Genomic DNA, 27771 nt, shown 5'->3' on the forward strand with positions numbered 1-27771 from the left:
TGGTAAATGCCTGCTGGACAAACACCCGCAGCAGATGGGGCAGATGCTGCTCTTGCTAATTTTGCAAAGTGCTTTCCCCGCTCTACCAGCATCACCTTCTCTGTGCTAGTATTAAACTCCCAGCAGTTGTTTTCCATTTGGGAACGTAATTCTTCTGTATCTGATCAAACTGACTGATGGGATGCGTTCAGGACAAATCTTTCTTCTTGTGTGCCATTTGGGCAGGGAAACAAGGACCAGGGAAAATCGTCTCCCTGTTTCTGTATACAAAAAGGCTGCCATATGACTTTAGGTTTTTCTTTAAGCAATGATATTGGTGAGTTTTGTAATTTTACGCAAATCACTTTTCCGCTCTGTTTACCTGAGAGTCAGATAGTTTCACAGCCAGGTAAAGGGACCCGAGGTAGGCCAAAATAAATTTATACTCCAAATTCTGTTAACTATATATTTATAGCAAATTTATATTTTGCAAAACAGGTTTGTGATCCTCTTCTAAAACATGCTACCTCAGCACAAGGTGCAGCGGAGGAAAAGACTTCTGTGCAGTGATCTTAGACTCACTTAATAAAATTGCCTAGTGGATTAAAAATGTAAATATATGGCAATTCAGGTCCTATTTCTGCAGTCTTGAAGAAAAAATAATACTCAATAGAGTTTAGAGGATTTTGCTTTGAGTAAAAACTTCACAGGAAGACCTTCTTATGCTTGGCTCAGCTTACCACAGTGTCATCAGTGTACATATATACACACATATATTTATATGTAGACATATATATACACCTATAGCAGCAGGCAGTGGCAACTTTCACCTAACTAGGAACTTTGTGTGGGTTGTTTTAAAGCTGAATGGAAGAAAATAGGGACAATCCAAGTACAGAATCCAATACATCTCTATCCTTAGGAAATAAGTAGTGCAGGAACCTTATAATGGGAAAAAAATAATAAATCTACAAGAAGTTTGACAGAGCCATTGATTTATGTAGGTCTGCCTAACTTAACTTTGGTTACCATAACCATAGCCCTTGTTATTCAATATGTATGGTACTATGGCCAACTATAGATACACATAAAATTAAATGAATTAAGTAAAATCATTAGAAGCACTTTGCATACATCTCTTTATCAACTATTTATTTCTCACTCCTTTGTACTGAGAAATATTTCAAAGCTTAGAAATCTTTCCATTAACTGGAGTTAGCAAATTATTTTTATTTCTATAGATATTTCAGTTATTTAGAAAGGGTATACTGGATAAAGAAAAACAGGGTATTCTCATCAATGTGAGATTATTAACCTTTGAGTGGTGAGAAGATGGAAATACGGAGATTAAATGATTTAATCCAGGTCACCAAGGTAACTGGCAGGAACACTGGGGCTGGAATTCACACCTTGCTGATGTTTCCTTTTCTTGGCAACCAGTATTTCATTTAAGGGAAGACTTTTTATATAGTTGGTCTGATCCGAAATTACTGTTTTTGTTTTACTGAAAATTTAGTTGCTTTATCAAAATTGTTCTGAATTCATGAGAATATTACATGAAATGACAGTACACCTTGGTCAGTTGGTTCTCTCTAGGGCACAGGGAAAGCAAGGTCAGGATGTTGTTTTTCCAAAGTGCTCAAGCCAGGAAGACCCTCAGACTATCCTCTTACCCCATCCAGCTCACAAAGACTGTCTTTGAATAGACTGTATTCAAAGAAGGACTAAGCAGACCTATTTCTCTCGACAGGCTACACAAAGATCTCCCACACTGTCATGTAGAGAAGAGATCCATCACTAACCATTCCAGTATCAAGGGGAGAAGTAGGATACCGATTCTTGTGCAACAAGTTTCCCATTAGTGTGAATTTTTTTAATTACATGCTTATAGAACCAAACCCAGTTCTGAACCTGACTCACTCTGACTCAGTTAATCTACTTGTTGCAATTTCCAAATGAACTTTAATTGATCACTGACCTTACCAGGAAGCTCTAAATTCTAGCTAGGTAGGGTAAAATTCTCTTGCTATTGTGCAAAAAGTCCTACTGACTTCTGTGGACCGTGTGTGTGAATAAGGTAATGCTTGGAAAATCATAGGTAAATCCTAATTTTTTTGTAGTGACAGTAGTATTGATGGACTCTGAAACATTGTGAGTGACAAAAGGTCAGGGAACGACTATTTCCTGATGATCATCTGTGGATTGTCAGTAGAAGCAAATTGGATTTTCTACCCATATACTGGCTTTTGTTCATGTTACTTTAAATTTGTCAATTTTCACAGCTTTCAATTGTGAGTATTAAATACATAAATCTGTAAGCCTTTCACTAATCATGTGCTGAAATACGTGGAAACCTTCTTAGACAACACTTTGCCAAACAGGATAAACAACCTTCCACTCAAAGATACAAATTGCAATATGCTCGCCCCTCTAAAAAAATTCAAATCAGTAAGAAGAATAACTTTCTGTGGCCACTTTTTGTGGCCCGGAACAGAAAACACACTTTTTAAACTTGGCGTACGACCTTTGGCTAAACACTTGTTTATTCATCACTCTAGAGATGAGTAACAGCAGTTACCCAAAGAGAGGCTTAAGACTCAAACCTGCATCCCCACAGGCAGAAAGCTCCACAGCTGTGCAGAGCTGGTGCTGCCTGTGCAAATCTGCACCAGGCAAAGGCACCTACTACATAGCTCTGGTAGCTGGTAGTAAGTCTGGTAATGGGCAGACTGTGATGAAGCGGTCAGGGGACACAAGCAGCCACATGATGTAAAGCGATAACCTGGTCCAAACCCACTAAACTCTAAAGTGTTCAATGAATTTGTTGTGTTCTTTCTGTACCAGCAGGTCTTTGGGCTAGATCAACCATTGCCTGTCCCCCCGATGCCAGCTTAAAATTTGAACACAACCCTTGTTGTACACTTCAGCTTCTTTGTCAGAAATATGATCATCTACCTACCACATGTGACTCAGATCCAAGCCGGTGAGCTGGGAGCACACAGATTTGGTATTGAAAACTATGGCCTAAGAGGCAGGGTCAATCAGACTGTGTTTAGATAACATGGTAAATCCAGTATTAAGCCAGACTAGAGCCAACATAGCTGCTAAAATGATGCTAAGCCTTCCCAATGATTCAAATACTCTTTTTTTTTGAAAGGATAGTTTATTCCAGCAGACTTTCTGTTACAAAGAATTACCTGCCCTCCTGCTTACCAGCTGCCAGGGTAGAAACCTGAAGGTGACAAACACTGTGTAGCTTCCTCTGCCAGCTGACAGGAGTGCAGCTGTGGGTTTATGACTATATTTTAAGTCTTTTCTGTGGGGTGATAGGGAAGTGCATGCTTTTGCATCCATGACTGTGGAACCATGAACCTGGTCCACACTGAGCTGGGTGTTCCAGACTGCCCGTGCAAACTAACCTGATGTCCCTTTGAAAACCTGGTCTGCAAGGGGAAATAAAAAGAAAAAAAAAACAAAGAAAGTGGGGAATTAGCAAACAATTGCTTTCTATCTCCTTCTCAAATCAAATCACTTTTAATGCTGGAAAATTATAACAAATAAAAAATGTGCACTTCTGGAGAGGTGATAGTCTGGTCCTTGCCACAGCAATGAATTCCACTCAAGGCTGCAAGCTGGGAAAGGGAACTGACATCTTTCCTAATACTCCATCCTGGCAAAAAGCTCATAAACTAACCCACAGAGCATCTGAAGACATGCAAAGGGGCAGTGTTATTTTTTGATTTGGCATTACTGGAAATCAGACAGAGTTGTTTTGTTTTGGTTTTAAATTTCTTTCGGCAGTGAGTATTTTTTGAACAAAAATGCCTTATTCTACAAACAGAACTTCTAATTGCATCATTCCAATTGACTGCTAGCTGATCTCATCTCACAAGACGAGATTGAGATGACGCAATCGTGAGAAAAATCAACTCGAAGGAACAGTGGCAATGTGGGCTTGAAAAGAGTAGCACAGGTAAGAAACGTAGTTATGAAACCCTTTGAGAAACTGGAGACATGCCGCCTTCCCCTGTCAGCCCCGTTTCATTTGTCCAGAGCAGGCTGTAAAGCAGCTGATGTTGTGGGACATCATGTAATAAAAGAACAGAGCGTCACTGCGATGTCATCCTGCTTAAAAAATAAAAAAATAAATAGATTTGTCATTTTGAAAATTACAAAAAATACCAAGAATGAATAATGGATTTATCAGGTTGGTAATCTGCTAGCAAGTGACCAGCTCTGCATGCCTTAGTCACAAAATATGGTGCTCATCTTATCCAAATCAGACAGAGGGACCGGCCCAAGATGTGTGACAGAGAAGGATGACAGCAGATGAATGCTCTCCAAACACCAACAGGGAGAGACATTTGCTTTCCTGCCTGCAACCTTGGGAAGCATCTGTGTAGTTAAGACAGAAGCGCTGTTACATTAACCCTTGTGAAACCATTAGCAGGGCACATAGCGAGGCCAGTCTGTTTACTCTGGCCTCTGCGAGCGGGGAGAGCTGCTGTTTTGTTGTTCTTTGGGCACACGATTCAATGAGCAACCAGGAAACTTTTACACCAATATTAAAGCTGTTGTGAACTGAATTTTAATCTTTCAGATAGGCAGAGAGGTTAACCGACGGGCTTAATACTTCACAAACTAAAAAGCAAATAAATAAATAGCTAGAATGAGTTGACCTCATAATCAAGAAGCCTTCGACCACCATGTAACAAAAAGAAGGAACAAATCACTAGTTTTTAGGTATACATGCAAAAGACCATTTTTTAAACTACTAATTCCCCAAACTAGAACTTGTGAAGTATCGCTTCTTGACTCTGCGGCAGGGGTCTGCTGCAGCGTGTGCAAGAAGGCAGCTGTTTGTGCTGTGGTGGGAAAGCTGGGCACTGCACAGCTGGGCACAGCACAGTCACGCACAGAACTGACAGCCCTGTCCCAAAGAGCCTACATTTCAAATACATGACTAGGGATAACAGATGGATGGAGATGGGAGCCGATGAAAACAGTGGGATACCGGACAGTCTGAAATCCCAGCTGCTTACCCGCTCTCTAATGTTGCCAAGTTAAAATTTCCCATTCTTTGTGTCACAGCAGAGCTCACTCTGCTCTTCCTCAGTGAGGAAGAGGAGCAGCGAGACCTTCGTGCACGTTACAAAAGGGCTTTGGGCTGGAATTTGCTGCTGAACCAGATTGCCTAAGTGATGCACACAGTAAAAATGCCTGGTTTCTTCATGTCTCCTTGCTGCTTTGTTATTGGAAATGTGGTTGTAGGCTGGGTTACGTGTTCAGTAGCAAGGAACGGTGGAAGTTGGTATGCTGGGCACACAGTTTTGGAGGTCAGCACTTAAATCTCTGAGTAGATGCTCAGTAGGGGCTTCCATGGGCTTCAGGAGGTGGCCAGGACACAAGTGACAAATTGCTTCCGAGGAACGTGAGCCTGAGGTATAGCTGACGGCTTAATGTAGCTCCCAATTGAGAACAGCACAACAGAAGTAATCTATTATGGTGAAACAGCCTCCACACCCAAGGACTCTTTAAGTGCAGGATTCAGAAACAAAAAACCCAAATGCCAATACTGGGACCAGCGGGGTTGAAGGCAGTCTGTAGTTGCTGCTAAAATTGCCACGGGGCCGTGACTCACACAGAGCCGCCACCGAAGCGGGGTAAAGAACCTGGCTGCCGCTCCACCCCACGGGCAGGTCGCCACTTCCCAGGGCGGGATGCCGGGTGGCTCCCGAATTGCCGCCCATCTGCCGGCCGGGCCACCCCCGTGCAAAGGGAAAAGTCCGGTACATCCATCGCTCCTTCCCTTTCCTCACCGTGGAAACCCTGGGCCTCCAAAATATGTTGGTTTAACGATAAAAAAGATCATATTAGTCACCGAGTGCAAATTAAGCAACGTTAACATGACAGCAGGGGTGATGGGTGATGTGACTGGTAGCAATTCCTGCTTCTAGCAATAACTTCTGTTCGCTTGCTCTCTGCCTGGATTCTCTAAATTTCCTGGCCTGGTCTTCACACCTAGGAGAGTTAAAACTGCACCTCGCTTTAAAGAAAAGCGAGCTTTGCGTCACCGCGGGGTCCCACGAGCGGTGGCTCTCAGATGTGACACGCCTGAGGGGTCTCGTAGGGTGGGCTTGGCTATTTAACAAACACATAAAATTATATATGTTTCTTTTCCAAGTTAAGTAAAGGTGGCCCGTCCACCTGTTTCCAATCCGGTAAAGTGGTCCGATTTGGTAGAAAAATTTGACACTTCCAATTAGTATTTTGTCCAGATTTAGGTTGATGTGACACGTCATGAATACGAGTTCCAAGTTACTCTCCTGACCGACCTTTCCAGTGCCGAGGTAACAGAGCAGGAGTACCAGGGGTAGTTTTAGTAAAAAATTAATAGTCATACAGCAAGGCAATAAGCGGTAATACAGCAAGAACAATGTAAGACAGAACAATAAATGCAATAAGAACAAATAGTAATGCAGCAAACCCGATATAAACCAGAACAGTAACAGATAATTAAGTTCTTACAATAGCTCTCAAATGACTCACAAACATACGTATGATCTCGACAGAAGTAAATAAAGCTTTTCTTGACATATACCGTGCAATTTTGTCTTGTCGGGAATTTGAGATTCCTGCTGCTTTCAACACTTCGTAATTGCCAGAACACCATTTACCTCGTGCGCCCACAGGGAATCCCTTAAATTTAATATTTTCAGCATTCGTCAATTCCTGAATTTGACTTTTAAGACGGCAATATTTTTTAACTTTTTCTGCCGCCGCGTCCCCTCGTAGGGTGGGCTCGGCTACCTGAAGTCGAGGCTGGATGTGGCCCACAGTAATGAAATGAAAGCGTTACGCCAAGCGGGGGCCGGGCCGGGCGCAGCCGTTAACGGCCGGTTCCGCCCCGCGCGGGGCGGAACCGGCCGTTAACGGCTGCGCCCGGCCCGGCCCCCGCCCGGGGTACGGCACCTGGGGGCGGAGCGACGGCGGGGCGGGGCCGGTCCGCGGCCGGTGGGAGGAGCCAGGCTGTGGAGAGGGGGGCGGCCCCGGAGCGGTGCTGCCGGGATGGGAACTTGAGAGGGGAGCGAGTTCGCGTCCGGACGAGCCCGGTTGCGGTCTAGCCGCGGGGGGTCGTGCCCGCCATGGAGCCGGTAACCAGGTGGAGCCCGAAGCAAGTGGTGGACTGGACGAAGGGTGAGAGAGGGAGCCGGTCCGACCGGGTTTGCGCCGCGGGAACTTTCCGGCGTCGGGCTCGGGGGTGCCCCGCCGCCCGCCGCGGCTTCTCTTCCCGGGGCCGGGCTCCCCGGTGGGGCGAGCGGGGCCTTCGCCAGCGCCTCGGCCCCGGCTCCGTGGCCGTCCCGGCGTGTGCTGCCTGGGGGTTGCTTGTTACCTTCCCTCCCGACTTATCTCCGTACCTGGTAGTGCGCTTGGGCGTACGTCGCGTCGTGGGTTTTGGTTTTTTTTTTTTTGTTTTTGGTTTGGTTTGGGGTTTTTTTTGCGTTTGGTTTTTTTTTTTTTTTTTGGACGTGGGGATGGTGAGTTTTGCACCGGGCTGGCTCGGGGTGCAGGTACGTGCCGTGGGGTCTCCTCAGGGCTCGGTCCCCTTCTTCTGGGGCCGGTGTGCCTGCGCTGAGGTAGCAGTGGCTGTTCTCCTTCAGGCAGGAGTGGATCGGTGGACGTTAACTTCCAGCTTTCCAAGCAAAAGCCACTCGCTGGTCGAAAAAACTGCAGTTTTGTAAGTTAAGCAGAAACTTTACAAACTAGCTCAAGTAAGCAAGAACTCTTAATCCTGCTTGACGGTGGTGGGATTAAAACGCCGGGCTCCCGCTCGGAGAGCTGAACAGCAGCCCCTTCGCCCGCCCGTCCGTCCGTCCGTCCATCGTCTCCCGTGGGTGCGCGCTTGTTTCTCGCCCTCTCCCGCCTGTCAAAACTTCCCACTCTGCCCCGAGGTTCGTGCACGATGTCGGCAGAGCTGCGGAAAGCCTCAGCGGGACTGGCGGGTGAAGGACGAACTTCTCCGCCCGGCTCCGGGCAGCTCCGTGGTGGGAGACGGGGAGAAGAGAAGGTGGGGACGGAGCGGGCGGCGGGTGGTGCCCGCCAGCTGCCCCGTTCCTGCCCCGGGGGACCTCTGCAGCGTTGGGTGTCTTCGGGTTTTTCCTTGAAGGCCGGTTAAAGCTCGGTTTGGTCGGACCCTGCGCGTGGTTTCTGAATGCCGATTGGGATGTTGCTCTGGCGGTTGCCGCTCTGCAGGGAATAAATCAAAAGGGAGGTAGCTAGGAGTTAGGTGAGGGATGTGTGACTTAAGAAATGTACTTCTGTCTTCTCGCAGGACTACGTTTTAGCGTGATTGTCTTTCGTTACGTACAGCGTTTTCGCAGGCTTTGCTGGCGTTGAAGTTGTTGCGACGTTAGGAATGTTTTCAGAGGAGAAAGTTTCCCTGGATTAGGAGCAGCGTTTACTTGCAGCAGCCATTACCCCTCTGTCTCAGGACCATAATGCCGATTAGACTGCGTGCCTGCGGTCAGCGCTTGGCAGTAGTTCGGCCCAAGGCTGAGGCAAATTTGGAAAGCAGGCTCATGTTTTCATGCAGTGCGAGGTGGATACTCCCAGCCCTCCTGAGCGTGAACATGTGCGTGGAGGGGCCGGTGCCAGTGAGGGACCGTCCAAGCAGCCTTTGTGAGAAGAGGATTCCAGGCAAACGTGCTGTGAAGTTATGCGTTAACGTACAAATAACTTCCAGAGAAAGAGCTCTTTTTTTTTCTTTTTTTTTTTTCAGATTGGTATTGGTTGAAACAGGAGTGCATTGTTCCAATGAAATAAGCTTTTTGCTTTGGCATGTGGAATATTTATATAATGCTTTTCCTTCATTGTGTTTTTTCTCTTGGGCGCTGAAAGTTTGTTACCTTGCCAGATTAAAGAGTAAACCTGCTAATCATTTTAAAAGGCTTTATTATACTTAGGCATGCTTGGCTCGCTTTCTTGCATAACTTATTTTACTCGCAGGTTCCTTGAACAGGGAACTCTTGAGCTGGACCCTCAATTAGTGTTATGCAGAATAATTTGAGGGCTGGCTGTAGTTGGGAGGTGGATCTTCTGACTAATGCAAACACGTGCCCTTTGAAATGCAAAGGAATAAATTAAAGACTGCTGGTGACTTTTGTTTCTGCTGTTGTTTTTCAGTTTCTAGGTAAGCTTTTGACCTCTTTGGTGCACAGCGTCGTCATTTTATGTCACTCCCTGCATGACAAGACTGCAATAAAGAAATGAGATGCGGAAAATTTTTCTTTATGGTTACGCTTTCATCTCTGCACATTAAAATTGACACTGTAATAGCTAGCTAACAGCCTTATTAGCACAATATTTCATAGTTGGCTTTTTTTTTTAATCTGAAATGGTTATTTACTGTGTAGTTCACAAGCCACTGGATTTTATGTTTGACCAAAGATCAATATCTGTATTTTACCTTATGAATATTATATTTAACTCTCAAGGTTAGCTTTATAAAACAAATGATTGGAGGGGAGCTTATGCCGTTTGTTTTCTTACGTGTGCCATCTAGGGAGGGTGATAGCATGATCTTCACTGAACTGGTCAAGCTGGTGATATCTGCTGCCTCTAGTTAGTGCTGTGGTGCCATGGAGATGTATTCTAGAATGACATAAATAACTGTGATGGGAGATGCCAGCTCTCAGTGGGGAGATTGTTTTGCAGATAATGATGCATGCTTATTGTACAACGATAAAAATATTGTGAAAAAATGTAGAGAGTAGCAGAGGTAAGTGGTCTGATTTAATCCATTTTAATATTCAATGTAAAAATGAGAATATTTTTCCAGGAACCTTTTTTCCTTCCAAATCTTTTTACAGTCAAACACCTATAAATTGATTTTTTTAAAAATTTTTAAATAACTTTTCCAAACCAAAAGAAGCATGGAAACTTCCCTGTGTTCCATGAAACAACCCCCCAAAAACAAAATCCAGAAGTAAGCTGTGTGACCACTGCTGGACAGTTAGCTTATTTGCTCTTGGTGAACATGCCCTTTTTTGTGTGAAGTAGCTTTTGAACTAACTTTTTTTTAACAGTTGTTATCCTAAAGGGTTTTGCTCTGTCATTTTGAGCTGTTCACTCCTAGGTAAATACTGTAAATAGCATTTATCTAGAATTTAAAATAGAACCTATCAAGAATTAGTAAGCTGAACATAAGTATTTTTAGATTTTTGTAGTTGGGTTTTAAATAAAAAGTGCTCTGTTCATTGTTACCAACAACAGCTGATACAAAACGCAGTTGCTTCTGTTCTCCTGCTAATTCAGACTAGAATGCTGCTATTTCTTGTGAACAAGGGTGTTTTTTCTGGCAGAGGGTGCTGTACTGACAGTAGCAGGCTATGTAGCTAATAAGGTCTAGTTAAACCAAAGCTGCTGAGGAAGTTGCGCTTTTACTTGCTAGCAATTTTCTGTGTAGGCGAGATGTTTCTGAAGCTTCGACCAAGGATGTGATGACTTTTTAGCTACAGCATCAGTGTTTGAAAACTATATCTGATATTTTTATAAGCACCTCCCCGATTTCTGTCTAGAAGAAGTGATGGTGTAGTTATATGTTTCTCTTGCAGCACGATATAAATTCAGATAATATTTAGGGGCCATATTCACCCTTGAAAAGGTACTTTGGTTAGGATGCTGTGTTGATTTGACTTGTGTCAGGCTTGGCATGGAGTTTATGCTCTTTGAAATATATAGCGTGTACTGTTTTCCTGACTATACTGAGAAGGCATGTTTGGGTTTTTTTTCTTTTCATTTGTTTGGAGTTTTTTTTTTTTTTTTGTGAGTTGATCCTTGGGGTATAAACTAACATCTGGATGGTGTTGCGGTTGACCTGCAGGCTTGCTCCTGTGCAGGCTAAGATGCTTATGGGCTCAAAGTCCTCACCTGTATCTCTTGGCACTCCCTTGTGTGCATGCGAGACTGAATTCCCCCAGAGCCCCTCAATAGGTATCCCTGCAGTTATTCAGGTTATTGTGGGACAGGTGTATGGCCATGGAAGTTGTAGCACATCTGCAGTATGCTGCTGGTGTTTGTTTGATTGTGGGGTTTGTTTGTGGGCTTGCAGTCTTCTGGGCTATCCTGGGTGCAGAAACCAGCGATAACCTATTTAGTTCCATAGGGCTGTTCATATGGAGAAATATCCAACCCAAAAGTGTCTTAATTTTACTGATGTAGCAACAATTTGAAGGAAATTGAGTGATCTGATGATGTGGAGAAATCTTCTATGGTCTCAGAAGCCCCTGGCTACTGAAAACCCCACAGCTAAGGTCATTCCTCAAAAGATGCGAGGGGGAAAAAAGCTGCATATGGGATAGAGCCTCCTGTGTGAGAAATGTCACTGTCTTATTAGAGAACATTGATGTGCCTTCTCTTTGTTTGCTATAGCCTGATCTGTCTTTTTCCCCTGCCCCCAGGCCTCACATACTTATGTGAGTTGTGACTTCAAGCCAAATTTTACACGGTAAAGACAGTTTGACACGCTTGTGGTTAGAAGCCTCCGTTGTTGCGAGGCTCCATTACAATTTGGCCTTTGTCCCTGTAGCTGTAGACTTGGTTAGCCGGGGATCAAGCGTTTGCTTTGGTGTCTTTATTGCACTCCAGGTTCTGTTATTCCCTTCCTCGGTAGTTCATGGATATCACTTATTCCTGTGCCTGTTATATCATGAAATACTCTGATTTCCATTCCTGGTAAAGCTTTTGGGCAACTATGTTTATTTATAGGTATGCCTGGGAGAAGAAGGAGAAATATCCTAATTTATTAATAGTTAGCAATTAATCGTGAGGGCCTGATGTTCTTTTTTTAGAGCTATCTTGCTTACCCAGGGAGATTTCAACAAGGTCAGTCAAGTTAACTGTGTGCTCTGGGAGCTGCAAACTATAGCTGGCTTTTAGAAACAGTTATGGGTAATACATGATACTGGAGTTATTTTTTTAGCCTTCCTTTCCTTTTAGCTACTCTCAGGTGAATGCTGTTGTGTTCAAATTATTTGCAAAAATCTAACACTAAGGCAACCCTGGTTATTTTTTGAGACGGAGTATTTTGCCTTCAGTAAAGAAGAATAGAGAATTGCCCATAACTGGGGCTGCAGAAGAATCTCTTTCAACTGTTTACCTGGTTACTTAAAAAATAGTGCTATAGAGTATTTGTTAAATAGGTCAGAAAATGACATTGAATAACCACTCTTTGCAGATCTTGGCTGAAATTCTGAATATAGCTGGCCCATAATGTTTTACTAGCAAAAGGTGAATATACTAAATACTTCTGTTTGTTTGTGGGTTGAAACAGAATAAAATGTTGTACAATGAGTTTGTACTACTGCAGTCTTAAAATTATTCATTCATTGTTGCTAAGATCAGTGAATGTGTATGAAAAAAGTAAACTAAAGTTAGCCTCTGTGTTCATGTGACTAGATTGTGTTTTCGTGGTTTTTTTTCTGTTGCACTTTCTTGAGCTGCTTGTGGGTTCTGTGATTTTTTTTTTTAATTTGCCCCGCCCCGAGCTTTTAATGTTCAGACAGCTCTGTTTATTTGCCATTAAGTTGCTGTTCAAACTATTTTAACCAAACATCAGAAAGTCTGAAAGTTGAATGCTGTCAGCATAATGTCTGGAAAAGTGACACTTAAAGTGCTAAAATCACAATAGGCATTAGTGGAAAGTTGATTGTAACCTTTGTAGAGGAATGTGGTGAAACTCTGACAATGAACTTTAGGTATACAAGGTATATTTAGGTAGTACCTGAACATAGGTAGTTGTGTTAAGAGCAAAGATGCTTGCTCAGTATTAACCAACTAAAGATGTAAGGTAGTATACTTAAGAGAAATTTCTTCTAACTGCTCAGTAGAAGATGCAGAGATTGGCCAGTGGGTCGGTTGCTTTTTTCCTTGTTCCTTTAAAGATTTTCCTTGAGTGACAGGAAGTCATTTGTATCTGTTGTTGGATACTCCTGTAGGAAAAGCCTCATTTTTGATGAAAAGTTGTGTGTGTGTCAGATTTTCATAACTCTTGTTAGTGTTCATTCCTTGTCCTTCCGTCTGGGTTCCCATGTTTTCAGCACATAAATCCTCTTGGCCAAGGATCGTGCCCCTCTCTGCCTGTACACTCTCTAGCATGCTGCAAGAGCTAAGGGAAGACAAAGTACAGGGCACTGGATAAAATGCATGTTGAAGTTTGTCATGATGTTTTATTTTCTTAAGTGAAAGACCCTGACAAAGGTGCTTATCCAACACATGCTACTAGGTGAATTGCAGTTACGAGTGATGTGTGCATACAGCCTGTCGGCAAGTATTCAAAAGTATGTGGGTTTTTTTGGGGCTGTTTGTTCTGTCCTTTTGATTTCTTAAATCTAAACTTCTGGATTGCCTGGTTTAAGTCATGGTCTAACAGATGAGCTTCTTCCAGGTACATCAAACAGATGATGACTAGTAACAGTTAGGCATTGCAGAACAAGTGGCAAGACTGCTCAGTTTTTGGTTTGCTACATCGTTTTAGGACAAGATTTTCACTTACAGGGAAGCTTCACACAGAACGTATGTTAATGGAGGGAAGCTTCACACAGAAGGTGTGTTAATGAATAAGTCCAAACAGTGGCTCTGCGAATTAAGTGGGAAAAAGCTGATTACCACTGTGTATTTTTCCATAAAAGCGATGATATTGGCCTTAATTTGTACCTTGCGTTTTCCCAACAACGTCACGCAGTCAGGCCTCGCCTACCTAGAAGGATGGTGTTTCTGCAGTGTCTCCTTGTTCGGTCTTGCACATATCCCGAGTGTATCAGTCCTGTCAAAAGAAGGAGGTGGTGGGGTACTGACGTTTTCAAGGCCAGCTTGGGGGGAGGAAAGGAAGGGTGGACAGGAGTTAGTGGAGCTGGAGCCTCTATAGCAACCTCTCGCATATTTACAGTAGTTCTTCAGGACCCAGGTTCTTGTGGTTGTGGAATTGCTAGCAGATCATAGTGTGTTTGTCCACGGGGCTGCAGTAAGAGATAAGAAATTCAAATAAAAATGCTGTTTGACTGTGGATCTCTGTCTAATGTTAGGCAGGGTATACAGTCCTTTTGTCATTTGGGCTCTCATTACCAGAGTGAGATGACTTTGGAGTCTAAGGCTATCATTCAGATCCCTGGGCCATGCTTCCTTTGCGTGAGGAAATTGCCTGCAGGTTTGCATATGCCCGCCCACATCTTTTTAGAGCACAAGCAATAACATTTCACAGATTGGAGGATCTGCGGGAGGTACACTGATTCAGACTCATCTGTTTCACTGGCTTTAAACATTCATTACCTATTAAAATAGATATTTATGATATTACGAAATATAGCTAATTTTCATCAAACATCCCACATGCTGGATGAAACCAAGCATCTGTGTTTCATTTGTTGAGATCAAATCACTGACCTCCGTAACATTGGTCTGCAGGCATGCATTCAGTATCTGGCCAAATTATGTTATAATATTGCATCAGTGCTGAGTTCATGTAGTTTCTTGTATGTGCTTCTCTGATAACCTTTCACATGAGGACAGTTCTTTGTCACTGTAGTGACAAAACCTCTTTATTTTTTTGGACTGTTTCTTATACTAGTAGTTAGGTGTAGGTAAGCAAAGTGTCTGGTGTGCTGTTGCAATCAAAGCTCTGTGGCATAAATTTGATCTTATCTTGCTCCTTGATCAAAGGAAAGAACTCCATTTGAAACTTAATTTGAGCTCATCAAGGGCTAAGGCTTCTGCTAAAGCAAGTGTTGGTACATGCTTCTAGGCTAATGATCCTTATGTCTCTTGTGTGTGCAAAATCTATGTTGCTTAGGTTGCCATCCTTTTATCATTAATATCTTTTGTTATCCCACAGAGTCTTGTATTACTGGAATGAAGTTTGGTGGGTGAATGCATTACAAAATGGTCATATTGCAAAGCTTTTCGTCATTAATAAAAGATATCTTGTCTGGTACAGATGCTTTCCTAGCCAGAACAGAAGGGAAGGGCTCAAGGTATTCCCTCCTTTGGGTATATTAGGAGTGTAGCGGGACAGTGAGGCAGGCTGGTTAAGGGCTTCTGTTGGGCTTTCTAGCTTTCGTAGCTGTATAAGACCCTTATCTAATAAGAGAGTATTTCTGCCTTCTGTTGTGATATTACTGCTATTGCCTGTTCCAAAGATGCTTTCTTCTGAGCTTCAGGTCTTGGCAGTACTTTTTTCCTCCTCCTGAACTAGCATTGTGAAAGAGCTGTGTCCTTGCAGTGTTGGCCAAAAGACAACCCTTTGGTGACAGGTGGACATGTAAATAGAAGAATGAAAATCTACCAGTCTGTTTCATTGGGACAGCAATATCATAACTTCAGTGCCTTGAAAATTTAATTTTGAGTTGGCTGCTATCCCGCTGCTGCAGCAGGCAGAAAGCTGTACCTGAGCAGGTATGTTAGCACTGCGTTGCTGAGAATATGTGTGCTTGGCTGTGGGGGTGGGGAGAGAGAAGGGAACAGTAAGGGATGAAGACTTTGGTTTTTTTTCCTCCTCCTATGTAGGACATCCCCTGAGGAAGGAGGGCTATAAGAACAAGTTCAGACATGCCTGAAGAATGTGGACTGAAAAACGTGTGCAGGGACCAGAGGATGGAGCTGTGCTGGGGAGAGTATTGTAGAGGAAAAGTGGGAACCTAGTGAAATGCAGATGCCTTCTCTGACATGAGGGTTTTTGGTTTTTGTTTTTCTTTTCTGAGTGGTTCTAATGGTGATGCGTATTCATTGCTTCACTCGCCCATCCTTTGCAAGGTGTAGGATTCTTGCCCTTTGAATTGCGTTAGCTTCAGCAAACAGAATTTTAAAAGGACTATGGCAGAACAGAAAACCTAGTAATTGTTGGCGTTTCTAACACAAGCTGTAATGGAAACTTCAGAAGAAAGAGGAGGCAAAAGATAAATATGCTATAAATTCCATGTGCTTAAATTTTTTTCTTTAAAATTTGTAGTCTCTGTGTAAACATAAAAGCATTGTAGTTATTTCCTTGTATTTAAAAACAATCTTTCATCTTTTCTCTAACTATACATCATTCACGCTATTTCAGACAATAACACTAGATAAATAAATCCATACGTGATCAAAACAAGAACTTGGAAATCAAACCTGCCAATAACACTTTTATTTCTTGCTGGTTTTGGTTGTATCTCACAATAACATGTGTTAGACATCACTTCATTAAAAAAAAAAAGTTAGGAACACAGTTTGCCCTCAGTTATGATTAGGATTTAATGGTAATCTTGGAGGAACATGTAATATTGGCATTTGACCAAGAATGAGATTCATTGCTGCTTTGGGAGGGTAGGTGTGGGTTTGCAGCAGTGCTGAAGCTGGAGCATTAAAATGGACTGAGGTGGATGCTGTGGTTCCATAGCAGGTACTAGCTGGCAGTGGGGGCTTTCAGGATTAAGACATGATTAATTTAGATGTCTATATTCCTGTTATAGTCACCGGAGCCTAGAGAGTGGCTCAGCAGATCTTGCGCTCGGTGTCTGTTTTGGGGCGAGTTGAATCGTGCTCTGGGCTCCATTGATTACTGAGTAGGTCTCCATTGAGTATCCTGGGAGTTCAAGCATTTTAGTCTCCAACCAGGTTAATCCAATGATGTCTGCAGCAGGGGAAGAAAACTTGCAGGCCCCGGTTCAATGTTGTATCTAGCGGATCCTCCTTTTTCCGTCGGTCACCTGAGAACGGCTCATGATGAGAAATGAGGGGGCATCCTCATTTAAAAATTATGTGTATGTTTGCTTAAGAAAATAGACCATAGCTGCATTTAGAGTTGTTGGAATACTGCTAGTCAATAGGCATCTGATATACAAGAGAGTTGTGGAATGTAATCAGTGTGATCTGTATGTGGGAGAGCTGTAATTATATCTTGTACTATTCAGCATCTGATGAAAAATTTGGTGTATTTTAACACAGAGTTCTTAAAATACTGCATGTTAGAGTCATAGCAGATGCAAGTGTGATAATAACTGACCTCTTCTGTCCTTTCTACTTTGTATGTCTCCAGTGCAGTGCCTTTGATTGGTGGATTACCTTGTAAAGCTATGTAGAAAGATGAGCAGCACCATGTGCTATTGCACAAAAAGGCAGCATCTAACAATTGTAATTATATTGGGGTAGCTGATACTTTTTAGATTGCTGTGGTGTAATTAGAAACACTTGGAGCAATCTTCTGGGGCTACTTTAGTTTCTTTTCACAGCAGAAACCCTCCTATCTTATGGTGCTATCCCTGATGGGGAAACCAGTTGGAAAATGATTTTTTTTTTTTTTTTTTCCATTGATGTTGCTGGAACCAAACCTTTGAAGTAGCTAGTTTTGAATATTTTGAGAAGCTGTTTAATATTTTGTCTCCTTAGACCACATCACAGTGACTAGGTTCCAAACTAGTGAGCATCTCTGGTGTATAAAATTGTCTCTTGAAACAGGGCAATTGACAGTTGGACACTGGAATGTGGCCATAGTACCGCTAGCAACACTATGTCAGCTTTTAGTGTAGTAAGATTAGTACTGGCTTTCTCAGGGCAGTGTATTTGGAGAGGAGTTCAAGCTCCCAGTAGAGTCCGTCTCATGTTAGGCATGCCTGGAGACTTTTGTTGAGCTGTCATTCACAGAAGTACTCATTTCCCAGATTGTCAGTTTGTATGCAGGCTTACAAGTTTTGCTCAAATTAACATGGCTTGGTTGCTGCAGAATACTGAATGGACTGTGTGGTTTCTAACCCTTGTATAACTGAGCATAATGCATGTGATTTTATTGTCCAGTGTCATCCTCAGTTTTCCAAGGATTAAGAGTGTTTTGAAATGATAGTTGGAAACCTAGTTAATTATCTCTTGTGGCTTTACTGAAATATATTTTGCTCTTTAATATTCCTCTGTGTCACTGGGTGTTCTCAAAAATCTGTTAACTTTTGAAAACTAGCTTTTTATTAATATCTAAAGTATTTTCATTCTGTCTGCAGCATCCCCTTAGCAGTTTTGTTAACTATATATGTGAGGGCCCTGCCTAGAGATGCTTCTGGCACCTAGGAATTATGCACTCCCTGGAAGCTGCGCCAATAAAGTTGTATTCTGTAACATCTTTCCAGAAAAACCTAAACCAAACAAAACTCAATTTAGCTTGAGATGCTGTGAGAAAGAAGCCAGTAGCCATCAATTGAATTGACTGACTTCCCTACAAATATCTGATGGTGCTTTGCTGTGCCTTAAAAGTATCAGACTTGTTTGGAGCTTCAGCAGAGGGTCAGAAATATCTTGTCGCTACCCTACTAAGAGAGTGGAATATCTGCTCATGCTCTTGCCTCTTCATAATCACAAAAAAAGACTTTATGGGGATGTCAGATGGAGTGGCTGAGATAGATATCGGGCTCTTTCCTGCCCTCCTCTGCTCCACTTTACATCTAGGAGGGAGGTAGGGCTCCTGGTCAGGTTGACGGTATTTTGGACTTGTGTATGATTCAGACAGAGCCCTCGGTCAGCTTTGCCTCTGTTGATCTTGGATGGCTTTGTCTTACTTGCAGCTGGGGTGTTGCACTTGAACTCTGGTGAGGTCTCTGCTATTTTAGGTAGTAGCATCATCACTGCACACTTACCTGGGGCTGTAAGGTGACATGGAATAATGAAAAAGTGTCAGGCAGCTAATTGTTTGAAGCAATTGCTTTAGGTGTTTAAAGTAATTATAAAAATATGGGGAAGCTGAGAGATTTGGTGATTGACTGCGCAGTTGATAAACCTTGTTTTTTGACACAGTCTGTTCAAAGGAAGCTGAGATGCTTCAGTGATATGCTTTAAAACACCTATTGTATTGGGTGCCTCAAGGCAGGTCCCCCCTGTCGCTGGGACAATGTTTATTGGCATGTTTTGCTGCTGCAAAATTATTATTTTTTTTTTTTGTCTAGCTAGGAGTGCTGTTTCGGTCTTTTCTTCTCCCCTCTCTGCTGTTACCTTTATTACTTCAAATGTATGCTGGCTGCTTTCACTCTGAGAACTTTGTGGACGGGCCTTCCAGCCTTGCTCTGCACATCTTAGAATCACAGAATCATAGAATCGTTTAGCTTGGAAAAGATCTTTCCTCATCTGTTCTTGGGATCTTGAGTGGTTACTTTACCTGAACACCTCTAAGGTTTCTGATCCTTTTCACATTGCTGCAAAGCTCTACTCAAAGCTGTCAGCTGTGATGGCATCAACCTTCCCAGCCCTTTGCAAGCGAAGGACAATGGCTGGTGCAGTGAAATGATCGCCTGTCCAGCGGGGTGAAGTGTCGTTCCTTATCTTCTGTTCCTCTCTCTGTTTCAAGCTCCCTTTGGGCAGGAGTTGGGATTTCTGTTCTTTGGTCTTGAGGCTTCTTGCATGTCCTGACTCATGGAAGGGACTCTGATGTGTTATATAAAATAATGCAAACAATAACTTTTAAGAAGCTAGAATTCCTGATGTAAATTTTGTGGGAATTTTTAACATGAAGTAATGTATGCATCCAAGTAATGACAGTGTCTCCTAGGATAATCCAGCAGTGACTCCTGGGGATCTGTCCTTGATGGGAAGAGGTATGTACCATCAGCATTTTTCTGTTAATGTCATTCAGCTTGTTATGACATATTAATGTGATTAGCAGGTGCTGATGGCTGGTGATTATCATGTGCCTGTACTTGTGCCTCCCTGGTGACCGTGAGACTGTAAGGTGCTAGTCATAAACGTTTTGTAACAGTGTAGGAAGTTGTCATCTCAAAGGCTGGCTATCTGGCAACTACATCAGCTGTTGCCTTACAGCAAACTGCTCCCTGACTAGCTCATGGGTGTAACAGTAATCAGAGTGTTTGCAAGGGTGCATACACAAAGGAGAGGCAGATGTGAGTAATGGACCTTGCTGCAATCAGCCAAAACAGTTCCACATGGTGGTGTGAGAAGGCAGCCAAACCAAATTAAAGGGATCACACCATTTCTTCTTGGGAGCCAAGAGGCAGGCAGTTTTGCAATGTTCCCTCTTGTTTCCACTGTGGGAACAGGCATCAGAGTGTTAATTACCAGAGTTCAAGAAAAGGAGCTCTTGTGACTAATGAACTACTCCTTCAACCACAAATACCTTGAAACTTTTAAAAGGCAAGCTCTTAATTGCATGTTTGAGATGAAGGCCCTAGGGCAGGGGGTTGTTGGGCCATATTAACCACATAAAGTTGTCAAGCACAGAGGCTTCATGTGCTAGAGACACAAACAAGTAATGTAGAGTGTACTGTTACTGCTTTTAGAAAATGAAATTACTTTGTGCTTGATCTGTTGAAGGACAGTATTTATTTTTAGGGTCAGCAAAGGCTTTTTTTTTCTTTTGTAACTTGATAAGGAGTATAAAAATTACTCTTACTGCAAAGTTGTTGACCTAATTTCCCCACGGAAGAGGCCTCACCTATTGAAGTTGACAAGTCGTGGAGTCACCTTAGGAAGTATGCTTCAAAGGGGACAGTGCTTTTGTGTTGCCTGTAGTCACTGTGATTAATATTAATATTGCATGTGATTGAATTTTGTGCTCATACTTGCTTCCATTTTATTTCTTTGGAAGAGTATTTATCTATGCTGTTGTGAAGAAGTTGTTAGCAACGGTAAAGGAGATGGGCAGAGTCTTGGTGATGGGATGTATGGGCTGATGGAAGTCTAACTCTGGATAAAGTGGGCTGAAGTTTTGATTTTTTTGTCTCCGAGTGGAATTGGTTCACTGTTTTTTAAGTTGGGTTGTTGTTTTGCCAGGGAGCTTTGCTGTGCAGTTTTCTCTAGAGGCTTCCTTTGCTGGAGGTTTCAGCAGGGAGATGGAGAGTGTGGCTGAGTGGGGGTCTGGCCTGTCCCCTCTGTCTCAAAACTCCCCAGGCTTGGCCGGTTCCACCTCTAGGAAGAGGGTGTGAGCTGCTGCTCTCAGCTGTGGTCTGCAAGTAAATGCATGTTTTTGGTTTCTGTGGCTCTCATTCCAGCATCTTTCAGCAGGATTAGTGTGTGTGTGTGTGAGGGGGGAAACAGTTGAAGTTTAGTGTCTGCAGACCAAGAGGTTGATGACAGTTTTATATCTATTGGAATTGAAAACCTTGGGAGTAAAAGAAACATCTGTCTTATTTCACGTGAGCGGGGTGGGATGTCTAGAGTGAGTAACTTGGGGATAAGAAGACTTCTATGTTGCCCTGTTATTATATGCCCATAATGCTCTCCTGTGGATTGCTTGCTTTTGAGATACTGCCACTTCTGTCAATTTGAAATAAACCCTAAGATAGGAAAATAATGCAAAAAATGTGTGCTTACTGTAGTTGAAGCAGTGTGACTGTTTAAAGGTCAGTTAAATGCTCTCTGTTTGGTGAATTTCTCATGGAAATTTTCAGTAGTAATTTCTCCCTATCTTTTCTCTTGTGGCTGTATTCCCCTTTATTCCCAGTATTTTCCTGTTACATGATGTTCTTTCCCAGGTGGTATTTTGTCACATCCTCACTGTCTCCTGGCTATTTTATAACAGTTTTCAGAGGGTTTGGGACTTTTATCCTCAGTATGAGCAGCAAATGTTTTGATGAATTGCTTTACCCCTTGGGTGGGGAGCCCTCATTCTTTTCCAGCTAATGGTAAGCAGAAGACAGGAGGACATGGTAGCCTCTGTGGTGACAGTTTGGAAATAAGTTTTCACAGTTTTGTGCTTACCGGTCTCCGTTACTTGTGCAGAGGGCACTGCTGAAGCTGGTGGGTTTTCTGGAAGTTTTGGTAGAGAGCACACACAGGGATGGTGCTATCCTCTCAGTAGCAGTCTCGGTTTGGGGATGTGAAGCCAAGTCTGCATAAAGAGAGAGTATCTGTATGAAACACTGTTTCTTTGCTGCCATTTTGAAAACTTCTAAAAATCACTAATGCCTTTAATTCAGAAAAGAAACCCTCCTTTGCATCACCCCTCACCTTCCCCCACTGTTCCCCACACTCTGTAAGACTTAATGATTAACTTGGGCGTAAATAAGGTCACTATTGTGCCTGTAAGTGAAGAACAAAGATCAACAGTGATCAAACAGGCTTCCATAAATCACCGTCTTAAAAGTTCATTGCCACATAGTTAACAAATAGGAGTACTCTCAGAGGTCGAAGAGGATCAACCTGGTTGTATGCTCTCTCTCTCCTTAGGAAGTAGCACACTGAAGTATTAATTCTGTATTTACATTTCCAAATACATCCTTGGGCACAGTGAGGAATTACTTATGAAGTTTGGAAGTTTGAAAATTTGATCACTAGCTGGAGATTGCTACACAGTACTAACCATGAGGCAGATCAACTTCCAGAAGTCCAAGCTGTGGAAATAAGCTCTAGCTTGAAAAGGGTATTTGATCTCTTTGCGTAGCTTGGAAATAAGGCTCTGTAATACTTGAGATAAAGTATGCACCCAGGAGAGAGGCTGCTCAGGCAGCTTTAAGTTGGTTAAAACAAATAACTGTATTTGAATAAAACTTATGATATTTCTGGATCAAATGTATCTTTTTATCTATTTATTATCTATTATCCATTTACTATTATTTATTATCTATTTAATGTATCTTTTCTGGATCAAGTCTATCTCTTATTAGTGGGCAAACTGCTTCTAAGTGTCCATGCTTCCAAGTTTCCATGCCTTTCAGTTTCACACAGTCTTTATACCCATCAGATGGCACTTTAAAAAAAAAAAAAAAGATGCAACTTTTAAATTAAAGATGGGAAAAGGAGAGGGGGAGAAAAAAAAATTTGTAAACTTTTAAAGGAATTTTGTAACCTCTTACGTGTTTTGAATTCATGGCTCTAGTAAGTCTGTTCTGTGATTAAGGTAATTATAATTCCTTTGACAGATCAGCAGAATGGGAGAGCATACCATATTTCAGTTTTGCTCTGGGAAGTTACGTTGAAGACAAGATAAGTATTTGTTAGAATAAAGTGGCTACACTTCTTCCAAATCTGTATTTCAAGGACCAGCAAAGCTTTGAGAATTTTACAGTGCTCATAAAATATAGCTTAGTTCTTCTTTCTACCCCATTCTTCTCTTCAAGTATGTTAGTCATGGAGCTACATAAAGCACTCAGTTTCACGTGAAACTTTGCATTTATTACTTCTCATTACTTCTACTCTTTCTACAGATTTGCAAAAAACCACTGAAGTTTGTAATAGCTGGTAGTAGACAGCATAAAACTTCTGAGTGCCCACTGGATGTTTGATTTTTTTGAAAACTTAAAACTTGCTACTTGAAAGGTAAATAGAGGAGCAGAAGAAAAATAAGAAATGAATGTCTAGGTGACCCTAGAAATAGAAATTGTGGAGGGGAGCATATTGGATTTAAAAACCAGGTGCAATCGTTTTTGCACCCACTTTTTAGGACAGTATTTGCATCTGTTTGTTTCTAGCCTGTTTTTCACCTGTTTCAGAGACTTGGGGATCGATTTCATTCTTTGTGATTAACTACTGTGTTAAGAATAAGTGCAGTTATCCCTCCCCTGCTCTTGCGGTTTCTCTCATGTGTCTTTGTAACCCAGGCTAGGTACATTACATTGAAGAGTTTTTTGTCTGTGCGATTTTATTGTTAACAGGTATCTCCTGTTGTTGGTGTCAAACTAAATAGCCGTATCCTTGTGACTGTGTACTTGAGGTAGCTAAAGCAGGATCTACATTCAGGAAGCTGCATTATGCTCCGAATCATCAACATCAGTGTACAAGAAGTACCTGTGGGGTTGGTTTGTTTATTTATAAAAAGAGCAATTAAGAAAAGTGGGGAAGAGCAACTGGATTTGCTGGGAAGCAGGATCACAAACCTATCATAGTGATGCAAAATTTAGTAGGTGACATTTTGATCACTGCTCTCAACCTACAGTTCTGCTGCTGTGTTATTTATGGTGCTTAAAGTAATATTACAGGTTCAGGATCAGGGCCTCATTGTAAAAGATTGCATGCAATCTCCCACATACACACATGTACACACGTAGTGTGCTCCCCAAGGACTGAATTGTGTTAGACATTAAGAATGCAAACCATTTATGGGATTTTCATCCCTTCATGCATCTGTTTTGCAAACACAGAACTCAAAGCCTTAAGGGGAGATTGTCCACTTAATGCTCTCTTAGAAGTAGGGCTGTGAAGCGATTAGTTTATCACTTTCACAAATGTTAACTATTTAGTCTTATTTAAAATCTGATTTAGACAATTTTCCCCCTTGGTTACTGTACAGCTGTAGGTGTGGCTGATGTGAAGTTTGATATAACTGAAAATGAAAGTAGTAGTATTTGGGATGAGGGAGAACTATGGTCCTTACGAGGTGGATCAGCCACTGGATTAACAGATATTTTCTTCATGAGTGGCTTGTCAGTCTTTAGCAGGTATCTGCCTGGTTTTGCTGCGTGTAAGGGTTACTTTTCTCTACAAGTTCCTGTCCTTTCAGCTGTTGAATTTGTGCTTAACTGAGATGAGCATGGGAATGGTGATTTTTTTAAAAAAAATGATTATTGATTAATTTGTTTTGTATGAAAGCCAACCCTAATGAAAAAAAGTTAACATACAAAGAAAAAGATATTTTGCTAAAACAAGCTTTGAAAGTAACATTGTTCTTTAAAAAAAAAAAAGAACAGATAGTGGCATAGCAAAAACTCAGTATGAGGAAAAATTGACTATACATAAGAAATCGGCAATGCTAGGTAGACAAAGAGAGTTGTTAAATGTATGAGAATAATGAACTGAAGAAGCATTGCTTTGAAGTGTCAGTAGGCAAAAAATAATTAAGGTGGAAATGTGGCTGTATTTTACTGTGGTTAACTCTCTGAAGCAGAAACATTTCCTCATAAAGACAGCTTTGAATTTTTGACACCTTGAAGTTTCATCTTGTGATGGTGCTGATGTAAACTGTGTGTTACTGGGAATGCATTAACATCACAATTGAAATTACAAGATGTTATAAGGGGAAATTGTCCAGGAGTGCTCCTGTGTCTGGTGCTGTTGTGAAAATTGTTTTTAAATTTGGTTGTGAATTACTTTAAAGTATAGTAATAATAAAGTTAGGTGAGTTAGAAAAGTACAGTGATAGGGACCTGCCTCTTGGTAAGTTTAACTTCATATGTCTGCTGCTTGGAAAACTGGAGCAAGCTGATGTGAGGGATGGGGTGAAACCTGCCAAACAGCATACCCCTAGGTAAGAAGTGAAATGTTGCTTTGCTTTAAGCAATACTATACAAAATGACTGATGGTAATAACATCTGCATCCCAGAAGGCCAGTCGGACCAGCACCCTGGGACACTGATGTGACACAGCATAGCCAGTTTTGAACACTTAGGCAGTAAATGCACTTGGTGTGTCTTGAATATTTTATATCTGGGGATATCGTGAGAGCAACGTCATGCAGGAGGGACTTTATTGTTATGTCAAGTACTGACACTACAGAGACCACCTCCATCTATGTACCATCTTCTCCTCCCTGCCCACCTCCCCCGCCCCAGCAAATACTTAGAGGGGACAAATAGGATTGTCACCTATACCTTGTAGGACCATGTATTAATGTGCTAGCTGTGCAATTCTCAACCCCACACTGCACTGTATTCCTCACTGTCTTCTAGGTTTTGTGGCATTCACTGCCTCTTGTCCAACATCCATCCCATTCATTAAGCCAAGTACTGTCCTGCGACATCTCTCTGGTTCCTCCTACATGGCACCTACACAGTATATTTCCCAAACCTGTGCCTCACATGGTGTCATTTGCTGCCAGGTGGTACAATAGTGTCTCAGGGATGGTGTATGTTGGTCCACAACACAGAGCTTGTCCAGCCTATGTGCAGCATTTCTCTGGTGCACTTGTGTGCCTCCCAGAGGATGCTCAGACACAGGCAGAGCACCTGATGGGGCCCTTCATCACCTCTACTTTGGCGCTCTGTCACTTTTGCTATGGATAGGACCTTTAATGTTTTCTGGCAAGGGGGTGGTAGTATGGTGCGGGTGGGAAAGAAGGGGATCAGGGATGTTGGAGAGAGGAGTGGGATGGACAATGGGAAGAATGAGACTAGAGAGGTGGTCTTCAGCCATACAAACTGATTTACAGACTGTATCCTAATTCTGTAATTTCCATAGCTTCCAGAGTCTTTGCCTCTGGGGACTTAAATGATTCCATATTCCTGCTATGGATTAAGCTGCAATATGTATTTCCCTAGAACAATAAAACAAAATTAATTTTTTCCATTAAAAAATAATAATATCTGGTTCCCATAATCTTGTGCATGACTCCAGAGCTAGCATGGAGACTATTTTAGGTTCAGTGCTATTGTACTTCCGTAAGTGAAATGGTAAAGTGTTTTAAAGGCTTGTTGTGAGTAGAAGTTCTCCTGTAAAAAGTGTGTGTTAGAGTAGTGGTATAAAAAAGAAACCACCCAACAAATTCAGCATGGTTCTGTGAGTTGGAAAACTCTAGGAAACTTCTTTCTCTGTGGCTGCATTGACTTAGTGAAAACATCTGTATCTGTTAGTAGCAGAAATAAGATTTCTTTTGGGCTTCTCTTTGGAGCTGTTAATGGGTGTGAGGAAACACACCTCTCTAAGTGGGGTCTGCAGCCAGTCCAGTGAGGAGCAGTGTCGGGGGTCTGAGGACCTACAAGTCAGGTCTCCGACAGATGAGCTCTGCTGGGCATAGCTGTGCCACATTCTACTGTTTATCTCTCATCCCCCTGCAACTTTCTGCCCTTGTTCTCTGCAGTAATTCTGCATCAAAGATGGCAGATGAGAATGTGTCCTCTTACATATTTTCCCAATTTTCAGCCCATTGTACTAGCTGAAGCTGCTGCTGATGTTGAGCTTATAAAGGTGCCATTGCAGTGGTTGAGGCACAGGTCTCCGTGCAGCTTGCCTTCTCCTGTTAAGACGTTGATGTTAAGTGGCTGGGACAAACCTGTCTCTGGTGGTACGGGGGAGCTTTTCCTCACTTTTATCCAAAGTGAGTTGGCAGTAACCAGCTATGTGTCTCTGTGTGCTGCCTGGGATGCAATGGAATGAATTCTGAGGTCATGTTGTCCTCCTGCGTGTGGCCTCCTTACTGAGAGAGTGAGTCAGGGTGTTGGACCAGCCTGAAGATGAAATGGCAATTGGTCTCCTACCTCAGTTCTTGTTGCCACCTAGCTGCAGAAGAGACAAATGCTGTGGTATGCCCATGGGTGGTTTGTTTCTGAGGTAGTCATGCCATATGGTCTGTACAGGAGAGGGCATGTGGTGAAGTGGATTGACTCCCTATAAATCCTAGCACTGTATGGAGGGAGGGACAAAGATCTTGTCTGTAGATGCTTCTCAGCTGCAGTTTTCAGTGGCCAGATACCACTCTGCTTTCATTCCTGCCCAAACCTGGCTGTGCCTAGGCAAAGGTGTTATTTGCATCAATGGAACAAACAGTTAACTTCTCAGTGAGAGGGAAAACCAGACCTACCTTGACTACAGAAGCTGCAAATTTCTGTTTGAGTATAATTAAAACATATTGGCCAGCATATCTTAAAGTGTACTTAGTATGAAGAAAAAGGCTTAGTGGGGTGAGAAAAAGGAATACTGGAATCATCTGGTTTTCTCTGCTTTTTACTTTTGATTTAACTATTTGCTTTTATTTTCTGCTGGAGAGACTTGGTGGTTCTTTGAGCCCATGTGCATCGGGAAACAACTTCTGAGCATCCAAGAGGAGTGAGATTTTTCAAGCCCAGGGTAGAACAGAGTCCCCATATTTAAACTTTGGTGAAAGTTTCAGTGTCAGAATTTTGACGCAGT

At 42.3% G+C, this 27771-nt stretch overlaps 1 protein-coding gene across 1 annotated transcript in view; it reads left to right on the plus strand.

The window, feature by feature from the left end:
- The first annotated feature begins 7026 nt into the window (after positions 1 to 7026).
- The window catches only part of CNKSR3 (CNKSR family member 3), a 65490-nt gene continuing 44745 nt past the window's right edge, over positions 7027 to 27771 (plus strand). The window contains exon 1 of the mRNA XM_049801272.1: positions 7027 to 7176. Coding sequence (XP_049657229.1) covers positions 7125 to 7176 — 52 coding nt within the window. The 5' untranslated portion in view covers positions 7027 to 7124. The remainder of the gene's footprint in view (positions 7177 to 27771) is intronic.

Source organism: Accipiter gentilis, chromosome 5 (genome assembly GCF_929443795.1).
Source record: "Accipiter gentilis chromosome 5, bAccGen1.1, whole genome shotgun sequence".
Taxonomy (NCBI): Eukaryota; Metazoa; Chordata; class Aves; order Accipitriformes; family Accipitridae; genus Astur; species Astur gentilis.